General features: G+C 30.9%; 9 protein-coding genes across 9 annotated transcripts; 5 read left to right on the forward strand and 4 right to left on the reverse strand.

Moving 5' to 3' along the window:
• Positions 1-179: 179 nt before the first annotated feature.
• Positions 180-986, reverse strand: ELE39_001879 (glutathione S-transferase alpha I-like; the record flags this gene model as incomplete). Its single annotated transcript, XM_067345602.1, has 1 exon — positions 180-986. The coding sequence occupies one exon, from the start codon at positions 984-986 to the stop codon at positions 180-182; it is 807 nt and encodes a 268-aa protein (XP_067199490.1).
• Positions 987-1,435: 449 nt separating this feature from the next.
• ELE39_001881 (uncharacterized protein) lies at positions 1,436-2,788 on the reverse strand (the record flags this gene model as incomplete). Its single annotated transcript, XM_067345604.1, has 1 exon — positions 1,436-2,788. The coding sequence occupies one exon, from the start codon at positions 2,786-2,788 to the stop codon at positions 1,436-1,438; it is 1,353 nt and encodes a 450-aa protein (XP_067199492.1).
• Positions 2,789-3,471: 683 nt separating this feature from the next.
• Positions 3,472-5,703, forward strand: ELE39_001882 (uncharacterized protein; the record flags this gene model as incomplete). Its single annotated transcript, XM_067345605.1, has 1 exon — positions 3,472-5,703. One exon carries the CDS (start codon positions 3,472-3,474, stop codon positions 5,701-5,703), a length of 2,232 nt encoding a protein of 743 aa, XP_067199493.1.
• A 244-nt stretch (positions 5,704-5,947) lies between these two features.
• On the forward strand, positions 5,948-6,397 carry ELE39_001883 (sedlin; the record flags this gene model as incomplete). Its single annotated transcript, XM_067345606.1, has 1 exon — positions 5,948-6,397. The coding sequence occupies one exon, from the start codon at positions 5,948-5,950 to the stop codon at positions 6,395-6,397; it is 450 nt and encodes a 149-aa protein (XP_067199494.1).
• A 660-nt stretch (positions 6,398-7,057) lies between these two features.
• ELE39_001884 (uncharacterized protein) lies at positions 7,058-8,185 on the forward strand (the record flags this gene model as incomplete). Its single annotated transcript, XM_067345607.1, has 1 exon — positions 7,058-8,185. One exon carries the CDS (start codon positions 7,058-7,060, stop codon positions 8,183-8,185), a length of 1,128 nt encoding a protein of 375 aa, XP_067199495.1.
• A 1,172-nt stretch (positions 8,186-9,357) lies between these two features.
• ELE39_001885 (uncharacterized protein) lies at positions 9,358-10,725 on the forward strand (the record flags this gene model as incomplete). The annotated part of the gene is made up of 1 exon (XM_067345608.1): positions 9,358-10,725. One exon carries the CDS (start codon positions 9,358-9,360, stop codon positions 10,723-10,725), a length of 1,368 nt encoding a protein of 455 aa, XP_067199496.1.
• A 974-nt stretch (positions 10,726-11,699) lies between these two features.
• ELE39_001886 (EF hand family) lies at positions 11,700-12,011 on the reverse strand (the record flags this gene model as incomplete). The annotated part of the gene is made up of 1 exon (XM_067345609.1): positions 11,700-12,011. One exon carries the CDS (start codon positions 12,009-12,011, stop codon positions 11,700-11,702), a length of 312 nt encoding a protein of 103 aa, XP_067199497.1.
• A 274-nt stretch (positions 12,012-12,285) lies between these two features.
• Positions 12,286-13,398, reverse strand: ELE39_001887 (uncharacterized protein; the record flags this gene model as incomplete). The annotated part of the gene is made up of 1 exon (XM_067345610.1): positions 12,286-13,398. One exon carries the CDS (start codon positions 13,396-13,398, stop codon positions 12,286-12,288), a length of 1,113 nt encoding a protein of 370 aa, XP_067199498.1.
• Positions 13,399-14,167: 769 nt separating this feature from the next.
• On the forward strand, positions 14,168-16,075 carry ELE39_001888 (NLI interacting factor-like phosphatase family; the record flags this gene model as incomplete). The annotated part of the gene is made up of 3 exons (XM_067345611.1): positions 14,168-15,621; positions 15,675-15,726; positions 15,776-16,075. The coding sequence occupies 3 exons, from the start codon at positions 14,168-14,170 to the stop codon at positions 16,073-16,075; spliced, it is 1,806 nt and encodes a 601-aa protein (XP_067199499.1).
• Between the last annotated feature and the right edge of the window lie 419 nt (positions 16,076-16,494).

The raw sequence follows: 16,494 nt of genomic DNA on the forward strand, positions 1-16,494 counted from the left end.
TGAAAGGAAGAGTATTGGGTGCAAATAAAAAACAAAGTACAAACAAAATTTAGGACTACTAAGCTGCCCACAAGATCTAATATGTATGAAAAATACAAATTTGAATGACTTCAAACCTCCCTTCATCAGAGATACTGACTATAATCGGAACTTTGGCGTAAAGTTAACAAATTTGTCTTTTAGCTAGCCAAAGATTTGAACACTGGGGAGCCGTGAGCAAAGTTAATGCGCTTAGCAAAAGTGTGTGTACCTGGTACCAATAAAGAAAGAAAGTAAGAACTATTCTCAAATCTGTATATCTGAGAGATAGAGCTAATATTAAATGCTAAGTCTCTGAGGCCCTTGTAGTTGGATATTACACACCCTGAAGATACATTCTCAATAAAGAGAATTAAATTATAAGCAATTAAATCACTGTATGAAACTTTGTTTCCAATCAAGTACTTGAACTCTGTGGATATAAAAGAATCATTCAAAACTTTCAAAGTTTGGTGAATGTCTTCATTAGCTAAAAGTTTTGAACAAGCCAAGGTCTTTGAAGAATCTAGGATCTTGGTAGTTTTCTTAATGTAACTCTTAACTAAAGAAGAAAGCTGAATTGAAATAGTATGTAGTAATAAATTCTTTGATAATAGTTCTTTGTTATAGGAAAGGATGATATAACTTAAGACTGCCTCGTCAGTACTGATATATTTAACATCCTTTGCAGAATCAACGATCATTGGAATTGATGGTGGGAGAAATCCAGACTCAGAAATTTCCTTAAAAAGCTTCCTTTGAGACTCTGAATCTTTTTTAAATCTGGTTTCAGTAAATGGAATACCAGAGTAAACAAGAACAGTTCTAATCAAATGGTTGCTATCTAGTTCCTTAGTTGTAAAAAGTGTAATTGGAATAACGCCTGGTTTGGCTTTCACAGACTCCACTGTAGTAGAAAGCAGTGCAACAAAAGCAAAAACTGAAGCCAATAAACTTGTAAACTTCATGTTCAATTGAATCTAAAATTAAAATTTTTATGTTAAATAATAACAAAACAGAATAGTTTCTTAGTTATTGCAGTTATTATTTACTGTTTTAAAGTTACTTCTTCGAGAGAAATGTGATTTCCCGCCCTTCTACTAATTACTAGTGATTTTTTTTTCAATACGTATATTTTTGCACTAAAAATAACCTTGGTTAATTAAGAGTAACTAAATAAATAAATAGACATTAGACTGAAGTATGCCACTATTAATTACTTTAAACGGTGAATCTACTTTCCACTAACTTGCAATTTTACGATAATAAATAATTAACAATATAAATATAAATGGCGGGAATATTCAAAAATTAGTTAGCATGTAAAAGGTTTATTTGAAAATATAAATTTAATAAACGAAAATATTGAGATATTTATTCATGAGAACTTTTCATTATTAGTTTATTATTAGTTTTTTTAGAAGTATTCATCTTCATTACTACTGCTCCGTTCACTATTATCATCTTGAGTTTCTGAGGCACTGCGATCACCAAGGTTTTCAGATTCTCTGGAATTATCCGTATTATTTTCAACATCATAGTATCCGTCTGTACTAGAATGTTCACTTTCGGATCCACTAGTTTCGTACTTTGATAGTTCCTCTTCTTCTTCTGAGAGCTCACTGCCAAGTGAACTTTCAACTTTTTGATCCCCGATCGATTGAGCCTCATAAGGAGATTCACTTTGTTCGGTATCTCGACCGTTATCATTAAAGTCTATATGTTCTTCATTGTTTGAAGTATTCAGTTTGTCAGGCACAGATTCGGCTTTGCGTCTTTTCCTATCTCTATACTTTCCACCATTTAGTGCATTTTTAATGCTTAAAGGCTCAAAATCTATGAATTCTGATTCTGATAACATATCAGAAGAGCTTTCAGAAGAGCCAAATATATCCAGTCTCTCATCAACAATTTCATGTTCGATTACAGAATTTGTACTTCTAGTGCTTTGCTCTGATTCCTCTTTATATAATTCACCAATTAAACCAGTTTGATTTTCCATTGAAGTGATAGAGTAATCTATTTTTATATCTTTTGGCTGTGGCTCTAGCTGTGGCAATGGCATTTTAACATAGCTCATATGCATAGGAAGATTTGTTGGAACCAAGAGCAAAAGTGTGTCGTGCTTGAATATAAATTTTTCTGTCTCCTTAATAAGTGGAATTCCATCATCGTCGAGGTAATTACTGTATGAGCCATATGGCAGAATATACTTGGCAGTTTCTATAGCTTCATCATTCATGGAGTCTTGGGGCTGGTCAACTATAAGAGCTGATTTGAAGTCTTCTGCCAGATTAAAGCTATTAGTCAAAAAGTTATCCGTTTCATTTTCGAATTTTGAGGAATAGAAATCATTGAGCCTTAATCCAGAATTGGGTTCTGGATCGGTTTCTTCAGTGAATTTTCGAAGTTCTTCAAGTTCTTCTCTCCTAAAACTTAAAGGGTCTCTTGCTGTAGTAAGTTTTCTGCATTGTTCTTCATAGTTCCTTAATCTCCTTTCAAAAAAAAATTTGACTATTTTATCTCTGACTGTGGCCTTGCCATCCAAAATATTACGCACAGACTTTCTACATTTTTTTAAATTATAACGTGTATTAAATACTACTGATTTACTTTCTAAAATCTCGTCAATCCATGATATTAACAACGTTTGCTGGTCTTGCTTAAGCCTTCGATGATCCTTGCAAATTCTCAAGACATTTTTTGAAAATTCAGACATGTCTTCTTGCATAGAACCTAAAATTTCCCATCCAAATAACAGGTAAAGCATATAAAAAAAAAATTTTGAGGTTCTCCGATTGCAGAACATTTCCATTTATACTAATCCTGAATCATGCGATTTCCCTTAGCTAGTCAAATATTCCAAGACAAAATGTTCATTTCTTCTTTTATTAGCGTGCTATTTTACTCCTACAACCTAAAACTTTTTTTTTAATCCTTTTCAATAAACGAATATATTGATAGATCAATGCATGTGGCGGGGGAAACATGCAGAACACCCCACACTGTAATACTTTCTTACGTGTCATTGTCATGCAATAACTTATGCCGGGTGTAAAATAATAAAATAATAAAAGTCAAGGTTTAAATGTGGAAATTACAGTTTTAACACTAAACTTTAACTAATTAAATTCTGAAAAGTTACAAGTTGTTACTACGATAACTCAAAATAAAGATAAGGATTTCTATTAAGTTTAAAAGGAAAAAGAACAAAACAATAATAGAATTAATGTTTTAATAGACCACAGAATATCCTAAGCATAGGACCAAAACAATAAGAAAGCTTTTGAGTTCAATATTTAATATTACTTATTAATTTATTACGCCGCAAAAGACCTTTATTAGTGTATTACACACGGCCTAACACACAAAAATGTGTATTTGAGAAGGATAGAAAAATTCTGAAAATCATAAAAACAAAGACAAAGAGTAAAGGAGACTCCAGCTTAGGAAATGGAGTCAATTAGTAGAGATATTTTGGAACTTGAAGGTATTCTGGAACTTTATAATTGGGTTGAAAACTATCATAATTCCAAGGTACCTACAAAAAGAAGCATATTTCTAAAGATTAAAAGTAAGCTTAATTTAAAAATAGTAAGTAAGAGCAGTCTTTCTACTCCTAAGGCCATTGGATTATTAAAAAATGCGAATTCTAAAGCTTGCTTTAAACAAAGTGAGAATTTGAGTGAAAAAAGGTACTTTCCACATATGACACAAAATTACATGGGTGGAATGATAGGCTCTCGTATATACGGTTCAAGTATCGAAAGAAGATCAAGACCATCAACTCTCTGTTCAATTTATCCAATTTCAGCGTTTTCCAGAATCCACGAGACTCTTTTGGATGCAAGTTATAAAAATAGTAGAATTTGTGACTACAGCAATAGTTCTGATGGGGGCGAAAGTAGTGAGGAGTGTAGGTCTTATATAAATGAAGAGGCGTCGAAGGCTGATTACGATTCGAGCAGTATGCACCAAGAAACTAATGGGAAAAGCTTGGAGAAAGGATCAGAAAAGTCAGTTGTAGAAAGAACAATTGTTATGAGTGAGACTGAAGTTGATGGAGAAAACTATAATACTAAATACCGTTACGAAATTGACACAAAGTCTTTGAATCATTTAATAATATATCTTAAGAATATTATTAGGTCACAAGTTGGTAGTCATTGTATAAATGATGGAGATTATTTAAAAAAAGGTAATAACTTTTGTTTTCTAACACTTTGGAAAAAGATTGAAGAGCTTACACAACAAAAAGCTGGTGATTTAAATGAAGAAATGATTGTTTGGCAGCAGCTTAGAGATGTTTTGCTATTAACAGGAATGTCACTAAAGTATCCAACGTGGTCTGGGGAGCAGTTAACTAATATAATAACCAGAATCCTTCCAAAAAAAATGTTAAATTTAATCATTGAAAACAGTAGAAATAAGTTTCAAACCAATTCTGATAAGAACAAAATATGCAATCTAGGGTTATCTGAGCTATATTATACTTTTATTGAAAGTTCAAAAACTGTTTTTGATCTATTTACCGTAAGTAAACTAATCCAAGAAAGTTTATCTAAGTATATAAACATAATTAAAACTTTGAAATGCAATAAAGCATCATCATCTATAATAAGTAAAGAAACGGTTGATATTGGGCTTAAGAACAATCCACTATCTTCTGAAGAGGAGGATTTTCTGGAAGTAATTTCTACATATAGTACTTGTGGAGAATATGGATTTGACGAAGATGGATATGCAAGCGTTATAGAGACAGAATATAACGAATTTTCTGCAAGTAATAAAGTGATAGACTCAAGTGGGAGGGAGTCCAAATTAATTGATTCCCTTGGCCTTTTTGTGAATTTGAGTGATGTAAAAAGGCCATTAATAGATAAATATACTTCTAGCAAAGTTAGTGATGGCATTGATTTTTCAAACGGAACTAATATGGAAAACTCAAATACCACCATAATAACATCATCAACTAATACGGCAACTACAGCTAATACTAACAGCGAGAGGAGCAATAATGCCAAATTAATTCCTTCCGTTGCTGATATCAATAATGAAGACAATGAAGCCAGTTTTGAGTTTAACATTAATAATTCAGTACAAGAAATAGGTGAGAATGTTATCAATTTGGGAATGTCAAGGAGGATTCTTCAAGATCTAGTTAGTGGAACATTAATCAGAAACTCATCTTCTTCCTCTTTAGTACATATTGAAAAGGAGACACTTTTAGGTGTATGCAGAGCTATTGACGACTGTATTTACCACTCTAATTCAATTCTAGAGCATTGCAATAAAAATAAAGTAGTTAAAGGAAAAGGCTCATCAAGGAGAACTCTAATGTGGTTTTTTATTTCAATAATTATTATGTTATTCATCATTTTTGTTGGGGAATATAATGATTCAGTTGTTAAGTTTATAGAAAGGGCGGCGACTACTTCTTGTGATCAAAATTTCACATCAGGAAAAATATCTATTAGGTCACTTAATTCAAAAGATAAGTCGGAGTTTCATGATAGAGATAATTCTCACCCCGAAAGTCATACGAATTTGATCAAGGCATCGGATTGTATTTTATCCAAGGACATTAATCAAAGTGGTGTTAATTCTGATATTTGTAATGTGATTGGGGACATTACTGTAATTCAGAAATGTTTTACAAATATAAATATATCCCACAGAAACTAATGTAATCTAATTTAAAGTACCACATCCGATTTATGTTAAAAAATTACATGCAAGAGGAAAAAATGCTCATTTAATTTTTTTGGCCCGCCAAAGTACCGAAAATTATTGGAAAAGGAATCAAATATTTAAAAAAAATGTAGAGGATAAATCATAATTTAAAATCACGAAAACAAATATTAGATAATTAAGCTAAAGCGACTGAGAACTTAATATACTCTCACATCGATTTATATGTAGTTGCAGGATGATTCAAGTTATTTGCATAAGTATTGTTGATAGGAGTAATCAACCTTTATTGTTTAGAACACTGGAAAATGAATCACTAGATTCACTCCATTTTGCAGTTTATTCTGCCTTGGATATCATAGAAAGAAAGACTAGTGGAGATGCTATGGAAGGGTCTTTGGATCCGTATTTAGGTTATTTAGGACCTGCAATTAGTTTAAGTTATGAATATGAAATTTATGGCTTTCTAAGCTTCTCACACGTAAAGATTATTGTAGTGCTACAAGACCATCCTGAAAATGAAATTGAGCTCAGAAATTTCTTTCATAATGTATATAAAGCTTACGTGGATTCTATATGTAATCCTTTTTTATTAAGAACGATAGAAACTCCTAAATTAATTGGAAAAATTGACAAGTTAATTTCTAATGCTCGAGAAGTTAATATTCAGATAGACAAGAGCCACTAACGAAGCGACCATATTCTTATAGAAATGGTAAAATTTGAAATTTGTCAAAAGTGCAGAGTAGAAATACACTTTTTTCCCAAGTGGCCAACTAGTTTTATGGGATTTGTAAGTTTTAGCTTGTTAATTTATAATTTTATTGATTACAATACATTTTGTATATAAATAAATCTTTAAATGTTTCTATATTGCAATTTACTTGGAAGGAATAGTTGGCGCGCATGCAATGGTAATTGTTACAATGCGTGTAAATAAAGTTACTCTTTAACTCAGCCCGGAAGTGAAAAACAGCCGAGATAGTACAGAAAACATCTCTGCAAACACTTTGATGTCGGAAGAGAAAATGACGAAACCTAAGTGGATTAAAGTGCATTTAATTAGTCATTTCTAATTTAGTTGCGATACTTACTAGTTAACTTTTTGTAATACAAGTAGCATTAACTCAATTTCGAGTCCCCACAACTTTGGCGCCATAAGCATCAAATATTAATATATATATATATATATATATATATATTTTGAATAAGGTAAAAATCAAAGTTAGAAATAATAAGGGAGAAGTAAAGGCTGAAAATTAGCACAATTGATTTCACCTTTCATCCCTAAGTACGGTATTAAATAGGGAAGATAGAGTAGGTGTTTCTTAGTAAAGAAAAGGCAACTATGGAGATTTTAAACGAGGTCGATATGAGTGTAGTAACAACAACTGCATCAAATTCTGAGTATGTAGATTATTCAGCTTCAAATAATGCAAAGACATCTGAAGGTGAAGATAGCGATTTGGGTAAATATTTAGAGTCAAACAAAGAGAATTTGATAATAGACGAAACAAATATTAATTATTCTGACAATTTACTGTATGAGAAGGATTTTCTAAGTGATAATAACAGGGAAAGTTTTTCCGAATACAATGGCAGTGACACAGAAATGGAGGGCTGTGAGGAGTTGGTTATGATGGTTCCAGATCTGGACTCTACACTTAAATTTAAGCATGATACCGAGAGATTCTTTATGACTTTATCAATTGCAGAGGCTGAGTTGGATCTCGCAAAATCAGCCTCTAGAACATCGAGACTTGCTATGGGGGATGATTTTGATATCAGCAGCCAAGGTGGAACGAATTGTTTAAAAGAAATTAGAAATTACGTAGAAGAGTTGCTGGATACTGTCAATGACGTGAGGGACTCTAATTTCGGAATTCAACGTATTGTGGAGGAGTGTAATGAAATTTTACAGCAAAACATTTCGCAAAGTGATCTTTCCCAGATCGATACTATGGATATGAACACAATCACCGATCAGAACTTAGTTTCTATTGAAAGGCTAAAACTCCTTTGTGAAGCAATTTCTGAAGAGAATTCAAGGCTAAAAAAGGAGATTGATATTTTGAATGATGAAAAAGAGTTTCTGACTAACAAAGTAAACCATGAAGAGGAGTTCAGCTCACAAGAGAAGGGACCATATGACTATTTCAGGAAGAATCCTTTCATGAGATTCTTCTTTTTCATATTTGTTTTAGCTATATTTAGCCCTGCAAACATTTCGAATGATTTGCAAAAAAGTCAAGTCTTCAAGCAGTCATCTAACCCTTCTGAAATTGTTCCAGAATTACTTAAAAAAGATTACGAGTTATCAAAAAGCAACGTTTTACAATTACTTGAGGCATCTCTTAAAGGGCTCAAGTTTGAGGATACTTCTTCGCAAACTCAACCAGATACCATTTCTATATGCTCCATTCTTTCTGAGTTGGATGTTTTGGAGAAGTGTTTCACCAGAATCAGGCTTTCTTAGACCATACGGCATCATTATATACACACATCATATATTATTATAATTATCATTATATATGTAATAGGTTAAATATTGCAATTTTTAAAAGAAAAATCATAATTCTCCCTTCCCTCTTCATATAATATATCTTTTTTTCCTCTTTCAATGAAAAGCAATATTAATAATATAACACTTAAAAGGCCACAAATATTGTTAAAAATGCATTGTATCAATAAGCCGGCTTGAGTGATCCATGTTGCGCGCCCAATTTAAATTCATTGATTCATTTTTTTTTGAATGTAGTTAATTTACCGGTGTATTGACATATTTTTCAATATTAATTAAAATAATCAATAAATTACTTCTCAGGTTACCGCCTATATTAGTGCGCAATTTAAGTAGGCGGGGCATCCACTAATTTAATAACAACACAAGACTCGAAGATTATTAGCGAAAATAACTATAAGCAATAACATGATATTTATATAAGTAGATTTATAGTATAGTAAAAGTCATATAGTTTCGTCACCAAACTATTACAAATTAATGTTTTATATAGGTTTGAATCATACATACTGGTACAAAATAAAATAAAAAGGAGGGGAACAAAATAATAATATAATTCAAATCAATTATTAGTTAAATTTAAGATTAAAACTAATTAATTAATTTATCGTAGAAAATTAGTAATTTTGATATAATAAAAAAAATAAGTAAAATAATAGTTTTAAGATTAAATTTATTAAAAAATTAAGAGTAATCAATAAATAAATATATTATATATTACAGAAGATAGTAGAGAAAAAAATGGCCAATAGATTTCTTATTTTGAACATTGTTTTATTATTAACTGGGGTCTTGTCACAAGATTCATTAAGGTAGTGTTTACATGAATATAATAAACCATTTATATCTAATTGGATTATATAAATGGTTTAAAATTTATTTTTTCCTTTTTAACTGGGTCTTATTTTTAATATATTTCTTCTTTGAATTTAAATTAATCAACTCTAGATCATCAAATGAATCCTTACAATTATTTGACGAAGCTATTAACACAAATGATACATTCTTTGATACAAATAATGATACATCATTGCATCAGAGTAAGTTTTCTTGTCTATATTATTTAATTGATTTCACAAAAAAAAATCAAAGATTTTACAATAGATAAAATAAAAGTCAAGAGTAAAATGAATAGTGAAAATGGAAGTAGAAACAAAACTAATATTAAAACCAGAATTAAAGAGGAGTCAGATGACTCTTTTACTAATTTGGAATATAATTCTGAAAATAACAACACCAATTTTGTAGTACCTTTCCAAAACAACATATTAAAACTAATTGATCATCTCAGTATCAATATTGGAAAGATCAGCTTTGAAGGACTCAAGAACGTTATTAAAGGAAAATATGTTATTAATCCACTTATTAATACAGAAAAAGAAGCCACCTTCATAGATCAGAACGTCGTGAGTGACGGCTACGAAGGAGATTCATCAAATTCTTCTTCCCCCTCCTCCAATAGCACTGCTGAGCCACAACCAGTGCCTTTATCAAAATATCCCGATGTTACTATATTGCCAGCAGAAGTTTTCATTCCAGAAAGTACCGGGTCTTCTGAAATTGCCCAGGTAAGAGGAGCTCTTAGCGATATGCCAATGCCAATGCAACCACCACCGCCACCATCTCATCCTGGAGATAATACCCCAGCTTCAACTATCATTATCAGTGAGGAAAACAACTATGGTGAACATATTCCCGAAGGTGAAGCAACGTTTGAACAAGGCTTCGGCGGTAAGAGTGGTGAATATGGATCGAATCACAAGCACCATCATCATCCTCCTCATCATCCTCCTCCTCATCCTCCTCAACATCCTCCTCAACATCCTCCTCAACATCCTCATCATCATCATCATCACAAACACCACCATCATCACCACCAACACTATCCACCAGTTAATGGTGATAGCTCCAGCTCATCAACTTCATCTACATCTACATCTACATCTACTTCTACCTCTACCTCTACCTCTACCTCTACCTCTACCTCTACCTCTATCTCTACATCTACTTCGACAATTTCTACAACTTCAACTTCATCTACATTCACTGCTTCAGCGATCCAAGAAGCGAATGCAGCCAAAGGAAGCGGTATTCAGAAGAGAAATTTAAGAAGATTAAAAGGTGTAGCGCATCCAAAGAATGGAAGTGATAAGGGGCTTGTAGAAGATGAAGATGAAGAAGATGATTATTTAGATGAATCTGAACAGGAAAAAGAAGATTCCAGAGAGGATACTAACGTAGCAGACGTTGAGCCACAAATAACAACGCCTGTAATAACTTTAACAGCTACAGAAGTCAAATACTGCGGAGATGGAATTGAGTACTTGAAGGAATTATCACTTAACTTTAGAAAAGTGATTGGAAAACTATTCAATCTACCTTCTGAAGAAGTATTCATAATTGAAATGACTCCTACCAATAAAACATTTGTAAATTGTAGTGATAAAAATTCTTTACAAAGCAACCAATATGGAGTTGAATTCACTTTCATGTAAGTTGATTTAATACATTGATTATTAATATTACTAATGTTAAATTTATAGGATTGGAGCAAAAATGGAGAGTTCACAAATATTTAAGGTTCTAGAATTAGCAATTAAGGACAAACACTCTCCCCTTGTAAAAGAATTTGGAAAGGTAAGTTTTGTATTAAAAAAAAGAATTTATTTTACATATAAATTTCCTATCTCTAATAACTCTACTTAAAATCTCAATAGATTGGTTTCATTCAAATCTCTAAAAATATCGCATAATCTGTTTCATCATACATATATTATGACTTCACAAAAGAAGTTTCCGCCAAAACTAAGAGTCAATAATGCATTTTTTTTTTTTTTTTAAAAAAAAAAAAAAACTACTTAATCGAGAAGAAATTGGTTTTTAAAATCATTCTTATTAAATCAAAAATTCTTTAACATAGATTTGTGTTCAGATAACTCAATTATTTTAGAAATAGTTTCTTTAATAAAATATTGTGGGTTGTGATTGATTTGTTCGTTTTTTTTCTTTTTTTTTATTAATTAAATTATATTGTATTATGATTACAATTTAATTAATAGCCACATCCAAAACTTTTAATGCTATTATTGCATGTATTTTTAATACAAATAGTTTGTACAAGGTTTTAGGAAAACCCGCCCCACACGTATGCATGCAACTAATAGCACCGAAAATCTAAGAATATTAGAAAAAACGAATATACTAATGCATAAATAAAATCGAAGTTATCATTTGAATAACAGAATAGAATAGGAAACAAAAAAAAATCAAAGTACTGGTCACATATTTAATTATATATGAATAATAATTATATATTAATTCTGTTATAAAGGGAGTGGGAAGAAAGGAACAAAGGGGGAGAAGAAAAATGAAATTATATCATCCAATAAATTAAACAAATAAAAAATGCAAAGTAGCACAATTTATGCGATTATATTCTATCTCGATATTTTTCATTTTTGTTAATCCTCTAAGAATGTTGATTACTATTTTCATTGTTGTGAACATGAGAGTTAGCTGCAACAAAATGAGAATACTCAGTAAATGAAATAGTTCCAGAACTGTCAGTATCAATTTCCCAGAAAAATTGGTGTAACTCTTGTAAAGTTACAGAAGTTCTTACAGTTCGAATTTCCTGAGCATCTATATAGCCATCATGATTTAAGTCAAATTCTGAAAACTCTCTTTCAGTTTGAGATAATTCGGACCTCACGCCATCAATCATTTGATTCATTACCAGCAATATTGCGAAGAGCAAATATACTAAAGGTCCTCTCATCATTTTACTTAAACTTTTTTGCAATTAAATTACACCTTTCAAAATGTTTTAACTGAAATTTCAAGTGGGACCAAACTATTAACAATAAGCACGAATATATATATGTATACATATATTTATTTAGATATGTATCCAAATCTTTTCTTAAGGTATGTTTGTATACATATATTGTCTTAAATATTTTCAAATATCCTCTCCTTTGTAATCCCACAAATTTACCCCTTGTACTTATATTCAAACGGCGCCAACATGCCAAGACAATTCCCGCCTATGATAATTAATTATTGCTAGCTTTGTTTACTAGTTTGTAAATAATTGATTTAAATAGCATTTGATTTCTTCCACTATTTCCTGTTTGTTTTTCAAAGTTTTCAATGATTTTCAACACTCTATTCCAATCAATATCTTCAATGGAAGACTGGAGGTTGCTGCTTTTTCTAACTTTTCTGGACTCCATACAAGCCCCACTATTATTTTTAGCAGAAAAGTGGTTATTTGCTTCTTCTGACTCGTATGAAAAATTGTGATCTGACATATTTGTTTCTGATCTTTCCCCCTCAGATTTTTCTGGAAAAATGAACTCTCTTTCGTCACTTTTATTAAATTCGTTCAATTCCTTGTTATCTTGAATGTTAGGGTTTTTGGTTTTATCGTTATTTAGTGACAGCTTTTCAAATTGAAACTCTTCTTCTCCCAGTACTTCGCTGCCAATATTTAAGTTTCCTCTATCAATTTGATTCGCTTCATTGATTCCAAATAAGTCTTGAGAAATGTTGTCTTCCTTTGCTGCAATTTTTTGTTCTGGTTCCACTTCTTCCTTTAAATTTGCTTCTTTTAGAAACAAAGCCTCTTCTTCCTCTTTTTCACTTAATCTCACTTTTTTGTTTTCCTCATCTCCTTTTTCATCTTCTCCCTTATTTGCACATCTATTGAATTTTGAAAATGAAAAAATATCTTCGTTGTTTTCAAATTTGCTATCAGTGCAAAGGTCAGTATCAAATTCATTCTCATTAAAACTGTTGCTAAAGTCATGAAAATTCATTTTTCCTACCTTATCAAAGGGGTCACTCATTTTTTTTCTTTGTGATTTCCCAATATCGACTTCATCTTCTCTTCCTTCTTCTACTTCTTCTCTTCTTCTTCCTATTCCAAAAATTACCTCCTCTGCCATGCTTTCGTCCTCAAAGAGGTTCTTTTCCTCATTGTAGTTACTTCTAAATAATAATTCATTGTTACTTATTTTTCTTTCATCACCTAAAAATATATCATCTTCCACATTCACTTGCTCAGCTTCATCGTCTCCGCCAAGTAAATCATCAAAAATATTCGGCTTTTTCTTTAATTCCACTCTATTCATATTACTAATAATATCATCATCAAAGTACTCCATTTTCGAGAACCCTTCTTAACAAATCGATCTTAAACTCCTCACCTTTATATTTGACTTTTTTCAAATCTTTCCCTATCAACCTTAGATCCACTTTTCCCTTGATTTCTCCTTAGTATCCCCTTCTAATTAATATTTTTATTTCACACCTAATTTCTCCTATTGCATATAAATAATTATTGGATCTTCACTAGCTTAACCGTTTTAGCTATTTTCAAAAGCCCGCCTAATGGTAACTTAAGTTTGCATTTAATGCTGGTAGTAGAAAAATATTAGTGGTATAATTACAGTAATTTTAATAATAGAAAAAATACTTCAATTTATATTAATAGTTATTAGCAGGACTAAATTCTTTGTAAAGTTTGTGGAGCTTCATAATTTTAAGCGAATTGCAATAAAACATTCGTTGTTATTGCCATTTTTTAATAAATATATATATTTTTAAAAATAGCTAACCCTTTTATCATGCATGCAAATTTGAATTAAAAATAAAATAGTTGAAAAATTCTAGCAATACAAAAATTCGAGAATAAAAATGCTGTATATTTTACTTTGTTCACTAAATATATATATTTCACAGATAAATATATATAATTTTCATCTTGATTTTAAGCTGGCCAAATTTTAATGCAATTTTCATCGTAATAATGCATTATCTCTGTATGCAAAATATAAAGTTAAATCTCCAATCCAATTTATTGGCTAATTAATACTAAGTAGTAATAATAATAGGCTATTAACAAAACAATATTCAATTTTTATTCAAGTAAATATGAGTAGAAGTTCTAAAGAACTTAAAATACAATCAAAAGAAAAGTCAAATAATAAGTTATTTCATGAGTTTAATTCCCATACAATTTCTACAAATGATTCCAGAGATAATGACGATTCTTTATTAGTAATTTCGTCTATCAATACAACACCTATACCAAGTAAAACATCAAAAAAACATTCTACTTTAAATATAAATCATCAAAGTGTCAATAACTCTTATAACTCAGTTACAGGGGAGGAAATGGAAAAAGAAGAATACCCTTATAGCAAATTTGAGAGTCAAGAATCAGACCTTCAAGAAATGAAAAAGAGCAATACAGGACAGAAAAAGAAGAAATGGCACCAAAAGTTTAAACTTTCCTTGTTACTTTTTAGTTACAACAAAAATATTGAAAAAAACAAAATTAAGTCTTTTAGAGACAATTCAAACGTTAATAAAGTGGAAAAAAGCAAAAAGAAAATGAGTAATTTTAATCAATCTAATTGGATTTCTCCACTCAGAGAATTAACTTCAAGTAAGAACAAAGAAAACTTTGGGACGAATGACTCAAATTGGAATATCAGAAACAATCATATTGCTTCTTCTACTCAGAATTGTTCTTTATCACCTACAGTTTTGAATTCGTCCATATCTTACGTCGCTACTACAAAATCTTCCTCATACACTACAGCTCCTAGATCATTTACCAATACTCCTTCTGTATCATCTTCTCCATTTTCATCCTCCTCTTCATCCTCATCTTCATCCTCATCCTCATCCTCATCCTCATCCTCATCCTCATCCTCAACTTCCTTTACATTACCATCGTTATCACCCCACTTATTTTCACCAAAGATATCCTTAATCTCGTCATGTGTTACTCAAGAGGAAGAAATATTAGAAGCTGATAATTACGAGAAGGATAATTTAGTAAGGAATGGTTTTGATTTAAGGAGTATTACTGGTGATAGGGAAAGTATTATATATGATGAAGACTACGAGTCATATTTAGAAAGTACTATTAAAGAGCCTTTTTTGGAGCCACAAAGAGGAGAATATATTGGAAAGAAGACTTTAGTTTTGGACCTAGATGAAACTTTAATTCACAGTTCATTTCAGCCAATCAGAAATGCTTCTTTTACTATCAGTATTGAGATAGATGGGGATTATTACGATGTATACGTATTAAAAAGACCAGGAGTTGATAAGTTTTTGAATGTAGTTTCAGCACTATTCGAAGTTGTAATTTTCACTGCTAGTTTATCAAAATATGCAAATCCACTTTTGGATCGACTTGACCCAATGAATAAGTGCCCCTATCGACTATTTAGAGAAAACTGTACTGTAGAGGGAAATTCTTATATAAAAGATTTATCAAAGCTTGGAAGGCCTCTTAAAGATATAATAATCATTGATAACTCCCCTATATCATATATTCTTCAACCTGAAAATGCCATTCCAATTTCATCATGGTAAGACTTTATCTTTTACCTTAATAAATAAACTTAAGCTTCCAAATCTTTAGGTTTAGTGATGAAAGCGATACTCAGCTTATTGACCTTATTCCTCTTCTTGAAGTAAGTTGACTAACGACTCAAATAATAATACGAACAAAAGTGTGAGCAGGAGTATAATTTTTGGCTCATTGGCACACTAATGAATAGGTACTATATATATTGTATATATAATCTTTCGTATTATATTGGAGTCATTGTTATATACGTGAAATTAAATTCTAAATCACTCATTAAGATTATTGCTCAAGGACATCCAACTTTATCTACTTCGTTTGGAAGTATAAGTGACTATTATATATCTGATAATAGTAATAATAAAGAACAAACAGAGCTTATTGAATTTAGTAGCTCTTCAACAATTTACGTGGAATCCTCATTCTACCATCCAAAAGAGCTCTATTACTACTGACTCAATTCGATAAAATCTACATTAATATATATAATTGATTTATGATTGGTTGTATTAGTTTTCTCACTATTTTATAAAGTTCTTTATTAAATTACTAACTGCTATTATTTTATAGGCTACATTCATATACTTATTTAGTTGTATTTTGCAATATTTACAAGATTCCTTTGTTTTTTGTATTTCGATACTTTCCTCGTCATCAAGGTCTGTAGTATCTCTATTCCATTCTTTGACTAGCTGATTAAATATCTGAAAGTTTAAGTATATTGGGAATTAATTAAATATTAATCAATATTTAATTATTAGTAGTTTCTTTTCGAGTTTGTTTTCAGGCCTGCATTATTATTATCCACAAATGGCCACTTTTGGCGTCAGTGAAAAAAAATAGGAATTGCATGCATGCAAACCTGAACAAATGA

Source organism: Cryptosporidium sp. chipmunk genotype I (assembly GCF_004936735.1).
Source record: "Cryptosporidium sp. chipmunk genotype I strain 37763 chromosome Unknown contig_2, whole genome shotgun sequence".
Classification (NCBI taxonomy): Eukaryota; Apicomplexa; class Conoidasida; order Eucoccidiorida; family Cryptosporidiidae; genus Cryptosporidium; species Cryptosporidium sp. chipmunk genotype I.